At 34.6% G+C, this 19309-nt stretch overlaps 2 protein-coding genes across 4 annotated transcripts; one reads left to right on the top strand and one right to left on the bottom strand.

Annotated features, from left to right (window-relative positions):
- Positions 1-778: 778 nt before the first annotated feature.
- Positions 779-1908, top strand: LOC142532714 (uncharacterized). The gene is made up of 2 exons (XM_075639102.1): positions 779-941; positions 1395-1908. The coding sequence occupies exons 1-2, from the start codon at positions 927-929 to the stop codon at positions 1767-1769; spliced, it is 390 nt and encodes a 129-aa protein (XP_075495217.1). The 5' UTR covers positions 779-926; the 3' UTR covers positions 1770-1908.
- Positions 1909-8551: 6643 nt separating this feature from the next.
- On the bottom strand, positions 8552-12027 carry LOC142532698 (F-box protein CPR1-like). Of its 3 annotated transcripts, none has more exons than XM_075639072.1 (3): positions 10855-12027; positions 10304-10404; positions 8552-8903 (listed from the first exon to the last, which is right to left on the bottom strand). In XM_075639072.1, exons 1-2 carry the CDS (start codon positions 11949-11951, stop codon positions 10365-10367), a joined length of 1137 nt encoding a protein of 378 aa, XP_075495187.1. In that variant the 5' UTR covers positions 11952-12027; the 3' UTR covers positions 8552-8903; positions 10304-10364. The 3 variants fall into 3 exon arrangements, with proteins under 3 accessions (XP_075495187.1, XP_075495204.1, XP_075495195.1); XM_075639089.1 differs by having other exon boundaries at positions 10313-10404; XM_075639080.1 differs by lacking the exon at positions 8552-8903 and adding an exon at positions 8910-9554 and having other exon boundaries at positions 9642-10404.
- Between the last annotated feature and the right edge of the window lie 7282 nt (positions 12028-19309).

The raw sequence follows: 19309 nt of genomic DNA, 5'->3' as shown, positions 1-19309 counted from the left end.
AAATGGACATGTTTTTAACTATATTAATCAATTATTGATTTCGACATATATTTTAATTTTTATAGATGTATATTTTGTAGATACGTGATAATATTAAATCACATTTGTTTTTTTTTTCCAGGAAATTCCGTCGAAGAAAATGATGGATAATTAGAAAATGGGAAATTGAAACCAACAGCGACGCCTCTAAAGTCACCGCCCTCTTACACTTGTACAAGTTAGGTCCCTAAGCTGCATCTGTCAAAAGATTTGAGATTATTTTCATTTTCTTTTTTTAATACTAGATAATTGGATTAAATTCTTGTTTAGGACTTTATGCTAAAACACAATATTTCTTTTTATGAAATTAAAATATTCACCTTCCGCTGTTAGAGTATTGCCTCGTATATATAGGCTATAGCCAATGATTCATATTTATTCTTACACGTAGATTACATAATTTTTCTGACACGAGAGGCATAACACAAAACTAGTTTTAATTTTTAAAGACCAAAGAATACATGAATATGGCAACTGTGAAATGGCTCCACCATGTGTCTTGGCCTACTCAAAAGCTGAAAGCAACCTTGGAATTTGGCTGTAGACGGGCGAGCCAGCCTTGCCAACTTTGAAAACTTCCATTTTCTTGTAAAGTACGAGCCTTTACAACCAAGCTTGCCTAATGTCTACATTACATTACTATCATTTTAACATGCCATTTTGGAGGATTTTTTAACTTTGTTTTTCCATTTGTTACTTTTTTTTTTTAATAAGAAAAAATCTACAGCTGGGATTGACATATTCCCCTATAAATACCACCCTCTTATTGATCATTTCCCTTCATCAAATCAGAAAGCAATACATTACCTTCCATTTTCTTGGCTTTTCTTTTTATTCATCTAACCCTCTTCGATTCTTTCGAGATAATTAATATCATTCAACACTCAATGGCCACTGTTGAGGTAGGATTTGTGTTTATTGCAGAAATTTTGTCACAACTTCTCCTTCAATCTTATCACGACATGGATTGCGATCTTTGTCTACTCCGCAAATTTAGTGTATTATGAGTTTTTTTTAATAAAAAAAAACTATAGATAATAATTATCCAGCTTGATTTACCAAATTTGTAACCAGAGCGGGACCTTAATGTCCAACTTGAATGTTGATTATGATTTTAATCAAGATCAACGGTTGATTATTAGTTGAATGTTGCTTAAACTCTTATGTTTTGGATATTGATCTTCGGTCATTGTGGGGTGTGGGATGATCCTTTGGGCATTGATGATTAACAGCAGTGTTTTAAATGTACAAAGCTACATACTTGATCCAGTGTTTTATGGTAATGATCAGAATCTTGATATTCCGATTAGGAATTACAATAAAAACTAAATTTCCCTGTTTAATTTCAACAACAGGTTCAAGCAGCTCCAATCCCAGTGTCTGAGACACTTCCAACCGACGAAGTGATCGACATCACCGAGAAAGAGGAGGAGGAGGAGGTGGTGGCTGCACCATTGGCAGAGAAGCCACCAACAGCTCCCGTAGCTGAGCCTGAGAAATTGGCTGTAGACGAGCCAGCCGCAGAAGATGTGCCCGAAGAAGCTGCTGCAGAAGAGCCGGTCGTGGGAGAGACAGAAGAAGCAACTCCAGAGACGGTGGTACAAGAACCGGCTGCTATTGAGTCAGACGCACCAGCACCAGCTGAGGAAGTCACAGCCACGGAAGGGGCTGCCCCGGCTGAAGCTGCAGAGGAAGCCGCCGAAGTTCCAGCTGAGAAAACTGTACAGTGAGGAGTTTTCCTGAGAAACATGCGTTGTATTGCTGCTGTCTTATTATTGTATGATGATGCACGAACGTCATAGGTTGTTATTGAGCCACATGTGTGTGATGTAATATATTTTAAAGAGATATATCCGTTAATACTAGTTACTATGCATGTACGGATTTCTTTATAATTATCGAAAAATTAAAGTGAAATTTGACAAATTATCGAGAGACTAAAGCGTCATTTGAATTGTTGGAATTTAAAAAAATAAAAATAAAAGTATTTTTTAAAATTTCAAAAAACAAAATTGTTATATTGATATGAAATAAGGACAAAATGGGAAAAAGAAAGTTGGTGTCAATTTTGTCTCTATTAGGTCCAACCTTATTATATAGTAATAGATTTATTAAGAAATTGGTGTCATTCTTAATTTTTTAAAAAAAATTTCATTATTTCAAATTATAATTTAGTCTCGTTATCTTTTGTTATTTAATTATATTATTTCAAATCACACTTTAGCTTCTTATTAATTTTTACCATTATAATATTACATTTTTTAATATAATCATTTCAAATTACAGTATAGTTCTTGATTACTTTTTATTAATATGATATTACTTCTATTCGAATATACACCAAGAAAATATAGTCGAGAGTTTTGTTTCGGATTTTTAAATCATTCTTTGTGAACGTGTGATGAAAATACAACCCACTCTTCAACTCATATCAAAAGAACAACCCATCAAATAAATAAATAAAACATCACTAAATTCAATAGCTTTTAATCCGTTTTGTACGAAAAATAACCTCTAGAATAGGACAACGACATATGAGATGGGGTGAATCACATTCGCTGTCGAGGTTCAAAAGACCTTCTCTGGTTAATATCTCATAGGTTCAGAGTCTGATAAGTCTCCATTCTCCTTCTTTGCCTTCGGGGACAGAAAGAATGCACACATCTCCAACTTTGACAAGAAAAAGAACAACCCCTATAAAATAACAAGTAAAGAAAAAGAAACGAAACCAAATATGTAACCAAAAATCCCTTTATTCTAGCTAGGAATATAATTTAAAATGAGAATATAATAAAATGTCTTTATAGTTTACCAAAAAAATCCCAATTTAATTTTTATTCTTTGGACGTTCCCAGTTTGTTCCTAATTTTCAAAAACTTATCCAATTCAGTCCTTCAACTTAAAAAAATAATTCTCAAAATAACCTTGGTTGAGAAAAATGTATAAAGTGTCTTAAAATGCTATATAAGTGGTTTTTATTTCGTACATTTTAAAAATTACTTATTATTTTGTCACTTATTTTTTGGAGGATGAGATATTTTCTCAAAATACGAATCCAAAATTTTTTCGAGATTTATTTATTTCAAATTATATTCCAATATTATGGAATATTTTGAACAAGAAAATCTAACCCAGATCAGATTTTAGGAGCAACTTGGAACATAACTTGCTACTAAGGTAGAAAATGACTCAAACTAATAAATTCCTAGAAGAATTCCTGGATTCCTATAAACATTCGGGAGATGATTTTGGAGAAATTCATTAGGGATTTTTATAGAAATCCAAAAGATGATACAAAATTATGAATCCTTTATTATATTATATATCACAACAAATTGAAGATATCTTCAAGAAACAAGAAGAAATTGTTGAAACCTTGAAAGAAATTCAAACAAGTATCTAAAGCCCATAACATCAACTCACTTCTAGCTATATGATCGCAAGAGGAAGGTTGGTTATTGCCCTCTTTTGGTATCGAACCCTTAATACATCAAAAAAGAGAGGCCAAAATGGTGCAAAAACATTTATCCAAAGACGAGAAAATTATCAATCGTTTCAAGATTGTCTTGGAAAAAAATAATCAGATGACAACCATAGAATGATTGGTCTCAATGATCTTCAAGACCTTACATAATCTTATGCAAACCTCAAAGTCGTAGATTTTAAAATGAACACAACAGAGGGCGACCAATCCCAAGTTAATAAGATATCTTCTCAAGAACCACAGAAGAAAAATGTGGGATCCTATGATACAAACATGGGAGAACCTCAAATCTATTTTCAGGTTGGTGGAAAAGAACACCCGACAGGAACTCTGTAGTGCCCAAATTCAGTACACGTCTAACTCATGCATTTATTTAATTGTTAAATCATTTATTTAAATTTAAAATGATTTTTAGTGATGGATGATTTATTAAATTACATTATTTTAAATTATGTATGTTCATATGATGCACGTTAAAATGTTTTCTCGAGTTTCATGTTTCAGGCGATTATTCGATGCGAGATTGAGGAGATGAGACCGGGGACGATTTTTGGTAATTTTAAAACGTGGTATTTTATTTTAAGTTGGTTATGGGGCATTTTAAAAGGTTTAATTAAAGTTTAAGCATTTTAAAGTCTAATTTAGTTATTTATTGATTTTATGAATTGAAAACTTTTAAAGATTTAGAACTTGTGCATTTTATTTAAATTAGAGAATTTTATTAGAGGTTAGTGGGGAGTAATATTTTAATTACCTTGCTAATTATTGATTAAGCAAATTTTACTCTCCCTAATTACCTAATCACACGTTTTACACACTTTTACACACACTGAAACCGTAAAACACACACACACATTCAGATTTTTATTTTTAAAAGAGCAAAACCTAGGGTTCTTGGCCTTGTGAGCAGCCGCCCCTCCCTTTGAAATTCTAGCAAGATTTCAGTGATTTTGTTGCAAGAAAAATCGTTCCACGTTCGTCCCGGATCAACCTCGCATCTTTCTCCGCGTCGGTATCGTCGTTTCGGTACTTTTAATTATCATAAGGCACGTATATTCTGTTATTGCTGCATCGATCTCGTTAAATTATACGATGTGTTGTTATTTATGCGTAAAAATACATATGTGATGTGTAGAAGTTTGAGCAATGATGTTTGGATCAATTTTAAAGAAGTTTTAGATCTCAAATCTCATTTTTTTGCTGTAATTTTTAAAACTACGATGTTTCGGTCGTGATTCTGAGAAAACTTTCAACATTAAAATTGTAGAACTTTTTGATACCTTCGATTTGACATTAAATTCAAAATAATTGGATAAAAATTGAGTGAGTTATGGCGTTTTTCGTGAGACTGCTCAAACTGCGTTTTTACGAAAATTATGATATTGATGCGTCTTGAAGTTTTAACGTTGCAGACTTCGTTGGGGATCGACGGGTGATCGTTGCTGCGTCTAGGTATGATTAGCATGATGTTCGGTTGGTATTTGGGTTGTCGATTAGTGTCGATAAGCATTCTAATTCATTAGAAGTCGTAGGAAACGATTTGGTGTCAATTGCCGTGTTTTTGAATTGTATGTGTCGTAGAGTGGGCGTCGTTGCTTTGGGGTGTTGTACGAATTTGATTCGATGTTATGGCATACTAGGATGGGTCTTGGGGTGTCGGTTCATGGTCCGTACAATCGAGTCTAGAATGATAAGCATCGCATGTAATGAATTCTCGTGAGTTTGCACTTCCCGCAGGTACACGGACCAGAGCACGGGGTCCGTGCCTTTGTTTTCTTTTTAGTATCAATGTTTCGAGCCAACACGAACCCCCACACGGACCAGGGCACGGGGTCCGTGCCTTCCCTTTTCTCCACGACAAATTTCACCGCACCTACACGGACCAGGGCACGGGGTCCGTGTCCCTTCTCCTTCCCGAGTATTTCTTTTGCGCATCTACACGGACCCATACACTGACCCAGGCACGGGGTCCGTGTACTTCATATTTTTGGGAAATTTTATGTGGCTTTGGAGTTTCATGTCTTGGAGTAGTACGATGATTAAAGTGAGGTCAAGTCCCGAGTGTTTTAGAATGTCTTAAGTTATTTATTGAATTCGGTGGTGAGAACGTATACCTACGTCTAAGATATGCAAGTTAAGTATTTAAAATTCATGTTAGTATGTGCAGCAGTGGCCCCAAATGAAATCCAACGAATCCCTCAACGCCAAGTAAGTATGTTGACGTGCAAGAAAATATTTTCAAGTTTTTGAGATATGCTAAATGTCTTGTGACCAATGTATGTATGGGGTTGGAAAGCGTTAAATCATGAACGGGGACCAACCTACCCCGTTAAAGCATGAACGGGTTTAGATCAGGATTGGAAAGCGTTAAAGCATGAACGAGAACCAATCCACCCATTAAAGCATGAACGGGGATCTCATGTATGTGGTAGTGGGTTCGCCCCTGTCAGTCCAGTACTGTGGTTTAGTCTGATCAGGCGAATTATATTATGGGTCACTTGCTTTGAAACATGCCTTTACGCAAAATTATGAAGTTCTTGTATGTTCAAGTATGTACAAGTATGCAAGCATGCTTATCAAAAGTTTCACGTTATGGCACGTCTATTTTATGTACGTGTGTTCAAGTTTATGGCAAGTTCAAGTTTCAAGTATGTATATGCTATTTTGAAGTTGCATGTGGTTTTATTACATATTATTCGCTACTTCCAGTTTATACGTATTGAGTCTTTAGACTCAATAGACTTGATCGATGCAGGTGAGGATGATGATGAGGATACAAGGGGTGGGAACCAAGGAGCTGGCTTGGACTGAGCGGGAGGCTAAACCCGAGGACCGCCCAAGTTTTAATCTTTAATGAAAATGTTCAAATAGTTTTGTCAAACTCTATTTTTTTGATCTTTCGTTGCAACGATTTCTGAGACGTACATTTCATTTTATCAAACTTTGAAGGTTCACGAATTGTATAAGAAAATTTTTAATTTTTCCGCAAATTTTGAATAGTAAAAATGCGGTACGTTACAAACCCGGTCAAGTAGGAATCATATACCTTTCCACCATACTACACATGGGAAAATTGTTTTAGAACCAATACATCATTACGAGGTTATTCTTAACATTGATGTACTAGATTTCAAAAACAGAGAAAATCTCATGTACGAGTAAACATCAGCTATGAGAATCGCAACAAGAACTCTTGATTTCAACAAACAAGGATTCATCAAACTCTTAGAGATCATTCAATATTGCTTGGGGCATGACTGTAGCACAAACTAAAGATTTAGTCATAGCGAAAGTATCTCTTAGTGAAAAATCAAGAAGAATGACCACCTTATTCAAAGAAAAATTCATATTGACTATTTCAACAATCAAGATACATTTTTAAGAAGAAATATATTTAAACTCTGTATAGTTTTGAATTAAATGACATCTTTATAGTATATCAATACATTATGTTATTTACTAAATATAGATGGAACTCGGGAGTCGAACAAAATATAGCAATGCAGCTTTTTTTCGCCAAAACATCAAGTCCCTAGAGAGAAAGACCACTAAGAAAATATGTTTCTATTAATACAGATACTCTGATTAGAAGAACCTCTTTTTATTAAAAGAAAATGGAAGAATGATGTATCTAGAATCATTACAAAATAACTATAGGAAATTAAGAGGTATTGACAAACACACTCCTTTATATTGTAAGAAAAATGATCTTTCAACAATCACTAAAGTAAATCACAAAGATAAAAATGAAAATATTCATCTCTCATCCTTATGCTAGAAGAGGGAAAGAGGAAGAAGTTCTTGGAAACCAAGTACACCAGAAAAACTTTCAGAAGAACTCATACCAGCGCATATGAAAGTTTATAGACTGCAATTGTTGGACATGCAGAGAAATAAGACATATCTCAACCAATTGCATAGAAAACGAGAAAAAAAATATTAAGGCGCTTTGATCCAACTCCAGATATTGAAGAAACAGTTTATCACAAAGACCCAGTACAAATATATCATTTTGAGGATATTACTTTAGAAGAGAGTATATATAAAGAAAACGAAGTCTTGAGTCAAGAAAAGTATGATGGAGAAACAAAATTGGAGTTCGACTGAAGAAGAAATGTTTTGACACAAAACATACGAAGAATTGTCTGATTTCTTCAGGTAGATAAATACATCTCATAATATGGTCCAAAATATAATGAGATAAAATCTTAACCTACAGAGATATCGAGAATTCTCTGCAGGACATTTAAAAAAAATTCTTAGGTAATCTTGGCCTAGAAACATAAAGCATCACTTGCTCTATAATGTTTCTACAAGTGAAATGACGATCTAATGGAACTTACAAGAAACTATATTGATTTTTTATAATTAATATTTCAAATTTTTTAAAAAATAATTTAATATTTATTTAAAATTAAAACAGTTAAAAAATTATAAATTTATTATTTAATTAAAATAATTAAATTTAAAAAAAATTAAAAATGAAAAAAAAAATAAAAAAAAGGAAAAATTTGTGGCGCAGCAGCTAGAGTTGCTCCAATGTAATGTGAATTGTGGAGTTGAATGTGAATTGGCAGCTGTAGAGCACTCGCATACACTTTATATCATATTAACATACTTTTATGAGAAAATAATGTTTTGGTCTAATAAGTTTGATTTTGCCGTATAAACTTTTTTTTAAAAAAACTATTTTGCTCAAATTGGTAACATGACATATCGAAATGCTGACCTTGACATAAAACAATTGATGAATATTTGGAACAAAATAGCCGAATTTAAAATTAATTTACCAAAACTAAATTTCAAAAATTTAATTGACCAAAACCTAAAATTGAACAAATTAATGGACAAAAAAAAAACATTTTCTTACTTTTATTCATTTTAATTTAATTTAAGACGTAAAAGCTCATGAACACAAAATACATTATACCTTCTTCAATGGTACAGTTCCAAGCCATTTAAAAAGAGTATCCACAATCTCCAGTTAAATTGGCATATCTTTGTTCATCATATGCCAAACAAACAAAATGGTTTCATGATGTTGTCAAATAAAATCCACGACCCAAACAAAGCTTAAATCTCTTCCCCTTAAACCAAAAGTATAAAATTATAAACAAAGTAATTGATCCTATGATAAACGATTGCCAGTCGAACTTGCACTGCACATATTTTGGTAAAAAGAACAGTAAACGAGTTACAAGTTTTACATGCAGATGTTAAACTAAATTGATCCCGTTGATCTCTCCTACTATCATGTCAACAACTCTGCATGGAGAGCTGAGGCTTAGTCATCACGAACGTTGAATTTGACAGAAGTATTGAGTGAGCTTTACAAGTTATCTTCAACTTAAATCAAAATGGAAGCAGACTTCCATCAATGCTGAAAAGTGATGCAGGAAACAGTAAGTTATTGAAGAAGATCTCCAGACAATTATATCAATGCCAAAGAAATAATGACGAAGGCCGTGGATATGTTGGAATACTTTTAATTAACCAAGTTTGCGAAATGAAGCAAGTTTCTCCTACATAGAACTTTAGTTAAGAAAAAAGGGAAGATATTCTCGAACCAACCTTTAATAAATGCCGGAAAGAAAAAACAAAGCATAACTTAGTTTCTCGCTTAGTTTTAATAATATTCAATAAAAGGTAATTAATGTTATGGCGCAGAAAATTTCTCTCCTTGTGAATAAAAAATTTCTCCATTTCGCATTGATGAGCAACAATTAGGTAGATGAATCCAAGTTCAAACTTTGCAAGCAAATTGACAGTCAAAATAAAATATTTCAAGTAATGCATCATAATAAAATTACACTCGAGAAATGCTAAAATTTGTTAAGATTGAGATTTGAACCTAATTCAACTGCAAAAACTGACTTAAGGAGAAGGATTGTAAATGTCCATACACTACAACTCCCAATGACTTATTCAACCGATGTGAGATATTTCACACCCCCCCCTCACCACATGAATAAACAACTGGAAGGTGAAGTTTATGTTATCGGGTTACTCATAGGGCAGTCCAATTCATAACCTTAGGTCTATGTTCTGATATCACATTAAACTTGAGACTTTAACCTAATTCAACCACAAAAACTAGCTCAAAGAGAGGGTACATAACCTTGGGTCTATGCTCTGATACCACGTTAAACTTGAGACTTGAACCTAACTCAACCACAAAAGCTAATTCAAGGGAGAGAAAGAGATTATCAAGTTCATATATACAACTCTCATATAATTGAACCAGCAATGTGGGACATTAACAAAATTATAACAAAAAATTAAGTCACTATCATATTCATAAGCAGTCTTGCACAAACAATAGCAATTACTCAAATGTATGGAATAAATCCTTTATGTGGGACAGCTTGATGGAGATATTGGAATATTTGCTTTTACAACTCCCTTTTTCTTGTGTCGTCAAAAAACAAAACAAAAAAAACCCTTCCCTTGTGCTTTGAAAAAAATGAAGGCAAACTACTTGACCCCATGAAAACTAATGAAGGTGATGTGATGAATCAGAAGCTCTTCATTCAGACAAATGACTATTAACATCATTTCGCTCCTAGCACAGTAAATCGACTTCAGCATTTAAATTAAAACATGAGGGTGCTACTTTAAATCCCATACAATCAACGCTTGGTCCAGGGACAAGAAGTGACTATCTTTTCTCAACTTGAAAAATCCTCAAATTTCTAGTGCAATTTATGTCAAATTATAATCTACAGAAAAGATGGCCACCGCCAGCAAAAAATAACAGTTGGGAAAAAATGGTTATCATACCTGTTTTACCTCATCAAATTGTTGTGCTTTCAACATTTGTTTCTTTGAGTTCTGTTACCCGTTAAAGCGCCAATTTGAATCCCACCGACAAGAAATCATCCCTTAGAATAATAGAAACCAGGGGTAAGTTTAAGATCCGGTTTGATAAAATCAAATCTAAGATAAAAAGATTGATCATTTGCACGTCAAATTTTCTTGGATCAAGTTATTTTACAATGCATTGCAGTCCAAATATTATGGTGATGACCTGATCATTATATATCATACGAAAAGCCTGCCAGACAAACTACCATCAAGAAGTAACCAGATATAAAACAACAACGGATAAAACCCGCATAAATATAAACTAGTTCTTGATTAACTAGCTGATACGAAGTATGCAAACGAGTCAACATGACAAGAGTACATTAAAAAGTCAATTATCTATCAATAGCTGCAAGTATCTTGAGAAATATAATACTATTCACAGTTGACTTACTATAATACCAGTCAACGGCTGACAAAACTGATACAAAGGGACAAAATAACAGTCAAATTCTCAATTAATTCACCTTTTATTCATCCTCTCTTTTCCCTTCTCTCTATCCTGTTTCTTGACTTCATTAGGGGCTCCAACAGAAACAAGGCTCTCAACACAGTCTACAGCATAAAAAACAAATGGGATACCATCTACATGAACTTGTTCAACAGTTTTCTTTCTCAAATCATACCAAAAAAGTCTTTTATCATCACAATTCAACAGAACCTTGTTCCCATCCCTCGAATAGACCAGCGGTTTCACAAACTCACGCGACCTAATTGTTAACAGCTTGCTCCAAGATTCCTCCACCCCATACTCCTTCATCACCCAAATAACCACCCGAGACCTGTTCGTACAAATCAAACCCAGATACCCTCCAATCACAGTCAAATTCAACTCAAAATTCCTGATTCTGTTACCCTTTGGCAGCATCACCTCGTAATGCTTCTCAGTTTCAACAGAGAAGGCCATGATTTGAACGGGATAAATGCTTTCATAAGTATATACCAGTGTGTGAAACGACCCATTCACATGCGCGCGCGAGTTCCCCCCTATGAGTGGTAGTGAATAAGGAAAATCCTCGATTTTTTTCCACGAATTGGATTTCAAACCATAAATCTCGGTCCCTCTACGAATGGGAAAATGGGTACTTTGGTCCCTAAATTCCAAGACCTTCAAAACTTTATAATCATCCTTTTTTGAATCGTAGCCAAACCCATGCGAAACCATTACATAATAATCCGAACCAGGCGGGTACTCCAAAGAACTACCGGGTAAAACCCTGTAACTTCCCGAAAAGGGGTTCCACAAAACAGGGGGCTCGCTCATCACAAGAACCAAACCATTGCAGGAATTGGTGACACCATCGACGGTCTTGTAAGAAAAGGGGGGTTTAATCACGCGCGCCTTGTCAAGGGGCCCCAAATCAATGGAATAGAGGTTAAGACCACCGAGAATGAGATGATTGTTCGAGTTCGAAATTAAGGACTGGCGCAAATGCGATTTGACAAATTTTTCGCTGTCAATCAGAAAACACCATGATTTCGCGACGGAGCGAAACCGCTTCAGAGATTTGACGGGGAGACGTCTGAGGATGTCCTCAATGAGATCAAGCGGGAGAATCGGCATAATTTTGGAGCTGCTGCTTTCTCACTGAGCTTTTAGGGTTCACAAATTGGACGAAATTTTGTGCCGATGGTGATGAATTTAGACATGTCAAAACGGGTCGGTGAGCCGGGCCAGCTCATTATCCGCGCAACCCGTCTAGGCGGGGCGGGGTGGGCCTCTAAATGGTCAATCTAGCCTAATCTACCTTGAGCCTCGGGTTAGACGGGTCGATCCGCTCATTTTTTTTAAGAAAAAATGCTAAACAATATTGCAGTAAAAAAAATATATTTTAGTCAAATTATTTCATAAAATACTTAAAAACATTGAGATAAGAAATTAAGAAAACAAACAACACAATCTATCTATAAAAAGTAAAGTGTTTAAACAAAACATGAAGAAATTAAACAACTACTATAAAGTCAATTCTCATTAAATTTCATTCAATCTTGATCTTCTACAATAGTTCCCTCCACCGTTTCTTCATCAAAAATTTCAACAACATTGGATCCTTCTCGGGATGATGTTGTTTTAATATTTGCACATTTATCATTTTCTGTATCTAAAAGATATGAAGTAAATTTCTCTTTTTATTTTCTTTATATATATTTGTTCTAAGGGTAAATTATCAATAAATCCTAAACCAAAATTTAACTTTGTCATTCAGTAAATTATCTGTAAATTTTATTCATGTAGCCTATATCTATTACAGAAAAAAGAGGAAATCATAACATCTTCGAAAAAAAAGAAGAAACACATGGATTTAGATTTTATCAGAGTGAGTGATGGAGGCGAGACGCAGGAGAAAAATATGGAAGAAATAAGATAATAAACTGATAGAGGCGCAAGAGACTTATTCCAATTTTTATATAAAACTTAAAAATATAAAATTCTACCAAAATTTGGCGGGCCAGCCCGCCCCGTCTTGGCCCGCAACCCACAGGCTCATCCCATTTGGCCCGCCTCCAAACGAGCTGCTATTTTATCAACCCAACCCGCTCAATTTTTATAGCGAGGCGGGCCGGTCCGACGGACCTGACCCAATTTAACAAGTCTAGTGATGATTAAGGGGATGGATGCATCGGAAACTTCTCTAATTCTTGCTTACGTAATAAATAACCAAAAGAGATTTTTTTTCCTTTTTTTATCATCAAAATTAATGAGAAATCTTCTCATGAATTTTTACGGATTAATTCTGCTGTTATATTATACAAAAACTTATGTGAGACGGTCTTACGAGTCATATTTTATGATCAGGATCTCTTATTTGGGTCATCAATGAAAAAATATTACTTTTTATGCTAAGAGTATTAATTTTTATTGTGAATATCGGTAGGATTGACCCGTCTCATATATAAAGATTCATGAGACCGTCTCACAAGAAACCTACTCATTTTATTAAGATTTGATACGATATAAAAAAAGTTTTTAATGTCACTATGAATTTAACATTTTTTTATTCTTACTCTCTCGATTAATGTTTCTATAGATAAAATAATTTAATTTTTCCTCGTTGATTCGGAGCCACGCTGGAAAAACTCGAAATAGACCAGGTTTGCGGACTAATTTTTGGGTTGGGATAATTTTGTGAATTCTCGAAATAATTCATAGCGGATATGGAGATTTTAAACATGTCTCGAAAAAAAAAGTTCAGATTCTGGAAATTCTATCTCGCCCCATTCCATTTTCAAAGCAATGATGATGATCGGATCTCTACGGAGTCGGAAATACCTAAACTCGAAAGAAACAAATATGAGAGGGATTGATATAATTTGAGATCAGAGATGAAGATATAGATGACAAACTTGTCACATTGTCATTCCAACTTCTATTACATGTTTTTCTCAACTTACCAACCTGCTAGTACTCGAAAGAAACAAATATGAGAGGGATTGATATATTTTGAGATCCGAGACGAAGATATGGATGACAAACTTGTCACATTGTCGTTCTAACTTCTATTACATGTTTTTCTCAACTTACCAACGTGCTAGTATTTATTATTTAAGTTAATTATTTTATTAATTGTTTATCGGGCGTCAAATTAGGCGGCGGTAATTAATCTTCAAAACAATTCAAATTCAATTTTAATATATCAATCTTATCTCACACAAGAAATTGATGATTCATAATTAATGTTGTATCGACTATTCGAATTCGCTACCGAAAAATTAAACGTAAATTCAATTCATTTAATTTCCAGTCATGGAATACAGGTCAAATTGGACCGACGAAAAACAAAACTAGGAAGTATAAACGATATATTATTTATTGAGTGTGGTTTTTAAAATGCAGTTTTAAACGAAATATACAAGCTGTCTTTAATGTTTTGGCATGATTGACTAAACAAAACACCTTAGGTTATTTTTGTAAGAGAAATAGAGGCAAAATCAAACTATATATTTTGAAATTTTTATTTTTTTATGTTTTTAATAAGATTTTCCATTAAAAAACAACATGTTTCTTGTGTTTTATTTTATGAAGATTGATAATCTTCTTAATTTTTTTTTAAAAATAAAACGTATCAATCAAGATGAATTCTTGGCACCGAATCCCAAAATCAATGAGAAATTTTGGAGATTGTCTGCCCTCCGAAATCTTGACCTCCTTTGTGTGCATAATTTTGCATCGAGGAATGCCATATATTTATTGATGTCGAAATCCATAATCTGATTAAGAGAATCATAAAAATTTTCGTGAGACAGTCTCCAGGACGTCCTCATGCGTGTACACCACCGGAAACAGTCCGACAACAACCATGTGTAGCCTAGACCTAGACGACTCCAATAGTCCGGATAAATTTACAATCATGGCTCTATCGTTGCATGCAAGCAGCAATTAACTCAAAAAACATCACAGTCCATTAATACGGTTCTCAATCACCATTTTTCCTTCTCATTTCAGCTTTCATGGGTGCCTCCCACCAACTCGGTGTCTCAGCCGCGTTAAGTGGCTAGGTGACCACGACTCTCGATACCTCCTCCGTCTCCATTTCTCCGGAGGTCCAAGTAGACGAGGGACCAGTAGCTGAGGCCCCAGCTCTACTGCCGCCTGGCCTTAGCGTTTTGGACAAAAACGACCTGACAACGATACAACTTGCCAAATTTACCATTGATGAGCATAACAAAGAAGCCAAAGATGCATTGAAATTTTCAGAAATATTTTAAAATTAAAGATATAAAATAGTATGATGATATTTTATTATATTTCATTAACAAAGTATGATAGAATATGCGCGTTTTCAACATCCATCATGACACAATTGGAGATTTAATAATAATTACTAATTGCCCCCTCAATATACAATAGAGAAAATCAAGGAGAGATTATGGGAGGAGGATTTGCGTCGGATATTGATTTTCTTTTATAATGCCCCCTCGAGATGGAGTTCAGTGAGAAGAGTCTAATCTTTTCACGAAGAAGTTGAAATAGAGCACTAGGAAGAGGTTTTGTTAGTGCATCAGCAAGTTGATTGATGGAGGAGACACGAGTAATTCAGAGAAGGCCACTTTGAACCTATTTACGGATAAAATGATAATCAAATGCAAATGCTTCATCCGAAATTGGAACAAAGGTTCATTGCATCAACATTGTCACAGTAGATCACGGGTTGTTGTGGAAAAAGTGCACCAAGGAGTGTTTTCAGCTTGATTTAATATCAAACTCGATTTAATTCATCGGTGTAAACATTCTTAGAACACGAGCTATTGCAGCTCTTGAAGAATATTGTGTTTGAAGCATCTCAAGGTGCCCAGCACACGTTCCTTCAGGAGTGTCAGTTTTCCGCTATATTCAAATTGCAACTGATGATGTGACTAACTGATTAGGAGTCAAGCTGGTCGACTAATCAGTTCAGCTGGTGTATATCAGTTCTAACTGATGTCCTTTCAGTTTGAATGTTCCAGTTCTGTTCGATTGATTCAATTTAGTTATATTAGTTTTGCGAATAATATTCTCAGTTATGGTCTTCAGTTCTAATATCCAATCTATTTGTCGATCTTCGATTCATCAGCTTGAGACTTATTAATACTTATGAGAACTAAAGCTTATTTACTTCAATTCTTGCTTCATTTAGTCCGATAAGTCTTCTTCAGTTCTGAGATCAGTTGCATTCTTTCAGTTCTTCTCCAGTTCTTGGTCTATTTCAGTCCGACAAGTCTTCTTCAGTTCTAAGATCAGTTACATTCTTTCAGTTCAGTTACTTGTTCAGTTCAGGTCTTCTGTTCGATTACTGATAATTTTGTCAAACTCTGAAACTTATAAATTCCAACACATGCTCTAGTAGATAGAGAATTTTATATTTTTAGTTCAAATATATAATAATAAGATATTATTAAGTCATTTTTTTTAAAAAAAGTCATTAATTTATTAATTTATGCTAAGAGATGAACTAAAATCAGTGATCGGCTCACAAAATGATTTGGATGCGAATTCAATATTATGAAAGCATATTTAAAAATGTTTTGCTGATAACTTGTAAATTATTAAATACCAAAATCTCAAGGACCTAATTGTAAAATTACACCTCCTTAACAAAAAAAAAAAAAAAAAAAATCAATTGATGTCAAATTTCGAGAAACTCTTATATTTGTTTAACCCATGCACGGCGGCGTCCTCATTGCCCCAATGTTTAAGGTGTATCATCATTTCAGTGCACATGTTATAAAATATATATTCTAATAGTTTTAAAAAATAAGGTTATGAATGTCATTTAATTGGAGATACAATATTTTCCATGAATATGACATACTTAAAAAAAAAAAAACTAACAATTTCTCAACCTCGAGAATTCAAAATTTAGACTAGATCTTAAATTCAAGATTCCGAGCTTTAAAAAAACATGTTTTATGCAAATCACAATTATTAAAATTGATGATTGACGCACACAGAATGCAGATCAAATGAGGTTAACAAAATTGTGAACACCCTTAACAACAATAATAGGTATCTTATGAGATGATTTTACGGATATTTATCAGTTATACGGGCCAACAATTTCTATGTTTACAATAATAAGCAATAATTTTGGCATAAAAAATAATATTTTTCATCGGTGATCTAAATAGGATATCTGTTTTGCAAAATTAACTCGTGATATTGTTTCACAAAAGCTTTTTAATAACATCAAACCCTTTAATGATATATTTAAACATCTATTTAGCATATCCAAATTAAATAATTTCTTTAAATATTTTTCTACCATGAGTAATGAGACGTCCACTATTTTTTTATATATAAATCATAAACTCGAAAATTAATATTAAAAATATCTTAACATACCCATAAATCATAATAATTTAAAATTTGGATCTCAAGTGGATATAATAAATCTCTAAGTCGTCTACTAACCAAAATTCCTACGCCGACCTTTAAAAGATCAACTAACAATAAAATAAAGCTGAAAAATCCCTAATAAAATCATTAACAATAACGTTTTAAATCTTTTATCTATCGAGCTAGCGCGGAAATAAATGTTACTTGGGAGTGTACTGCCGCACTCGATCCACTCCAGTGTCAGCACCTCCTCATAGCATCAAATCCTGTAACATTCAAACCTAGTGAGTCTAATGACTCAGCACGTTCTAAACATGAGTAACAAATAATACATATATAATCACATGCATTAAAAATCATACTTTTATTTAAAATAGATTTTAAGCGTAAATAAATCATAAATTCGTAAAATCATTTTAATCGTAAAGCTTCAATCCTTTATCATTTTGGGTGAAGTTTGATCCTTAAAAGTGACTAGCTTTTATCCTCTGGTCAACTGATCAGTCTTTAGCTCCGTCATGGAAATACGATCGTCGGGCTCCCTCTGGGACCTTTTTCCAGCAAACGGGTTTCCTCTGGGTCTTTTCCCTCACGACATCTCCACAAAATTATAAGTTCACCGTTCCTTCTTAAAACGGATCCCCCACATATCATATTTCATTTGTCACGGTCAATTCACATCCCTCAAAATATTATTTCATTTTCTTTTAAAATATAAAATATCATAACTTCCCAGAAATAACATTTTTTAACAATAAAAATTGCACAACTTTATCATAAATTATAAATATCTTATTTTCATCAAAATCATCATTTTAAATCATTTAACATGCGTTATGATCCCTTCGGAATGCTGCCAAGCTTTTACGTTTTACCCAAGTGTAAAATGACCGTTTTGCCCCTAGACGTAAAAGTTCTCGATTTTGAATTTTTCTTGCTATTAATGACATGAGATTATCCCAAATAATTATTTAAGCTTAAATATAATTTTTCATAATTTTAATCAGCTTAAATTCGAGGTTTTTCATTAAATTCTATTTAAATATTCACGAGACGTTTAATTCTCGCATTAATTCAAAACTTATTATTTTCTTCCCAAACTTTAAATAGACTTTTAATTACCTAAGATACCCTTGTGAGTCATGAACCACCACCGTGGGTCCATGATTCAAATTTTGTTTATTAAATCTCGAGTTTTACTCTTAAGAGAACCCACCGAGCCATCTCCCTATTTAGTCTAGCCACGGTCGAGCCACCTCAAGCCAGACCCTAGCAAACTCATCTAGGTACCCTTCTGACCAACCCTGACCCTTAGAACCAGACCCTAGCTCATGCAAACCCTCCTGGACAAAGACCTGAAGCTGCACTTTTTCCATTCTACACGCCTAGGACTCCTAGTCACTCTAGGACTCTCCTGCTCGAGCCACCACCTAGCCCACCTGACCCTGGACCACGCTTAGACCCAGCCTAACCCAGCCCAAGCCATGAACCAGCGCTGGGAGCTCTGCCATCAGAACAAGAGTCGTGCGCCTCTCCTAGTCTCGGTCCTCATTCCCTCGAGCCGCCACGAACCATGGCTGCACCAGACCATGTTCCAAACCCTACCCCTCTACCCTGGACCATACTTGACCAGCTTGGCCATCCCTTAGCCACGCTGCACTCCCTCTCGAAGCACACCAGCCGCAAGCATGCATGGGGAGAGTCCTTGTACGTGTGGACTCTTCCCTCTTGTTGCTGTCGCGTCCAGCCCCACCTAGACACCTCATAGCGCCTCGTCCAAGCCCCGCTCAGGCCCTGAAACACGCCCTAGGTGTGGCCCTTCCCTAACCCATTCCACAAGCCAAACCTCATAAGAAAACCCTAGCTTCAAGCCTCATTCATGCGCGGTTCCTCCGGCTCTTGCCCAGACCTCGTTTCCCCTTTATTCAGGTTTTATCCATAAATCATCCCTAGTTGGCAGCCTATCCCTCGGAATCATAATGTTTTCAAAACCAGCGTAAAAGCATCCAAACTTTTAAAAATATTTGTTCTAACAATGAACCAATCGTACAAACGTATTTTTCATGCAAAAATAATCATAACATGCATAATATTGTTTGAATGATGCG

This window comes from Primulina tabacum, chromosome 2 (genome assembly GCF_025594145.1).
Source record: "Primulina tabacum isolate GXHZ01 chromosome 2, ASM2559414v2, whole genome shotgun sequence".
In the NCBI taxonomy this organism is placed as follows: Eukaryota; Viridiplantae; Streptophyta; class Magnoliopsida; order Lamiales; family Gesneriaceae; genus Primulina; species Primulina tabacum.
Note: the sequence above shows the minus strand (reverse complement) of the source record. Positions and strands in the feature narration are given on the sequence as shown.

Excerpts from the sequence above, each read along its gene's own strand:
- LOC142532698 (XM_075639072.1), bottom strand. The coding sequence starts at position 11,951 with ATGCCGATTCTCCCGCTTGATCTCATTGAGGACATCCTCAGACGTCTC. Across the intron at positions 10,405-10,854 it reads AAAGAGAGGATGAATAAAAG|GGATGATTTCTTGTCGGTGG; the intron begins GTGAATTAATTG and ends TATTATTCTAAG.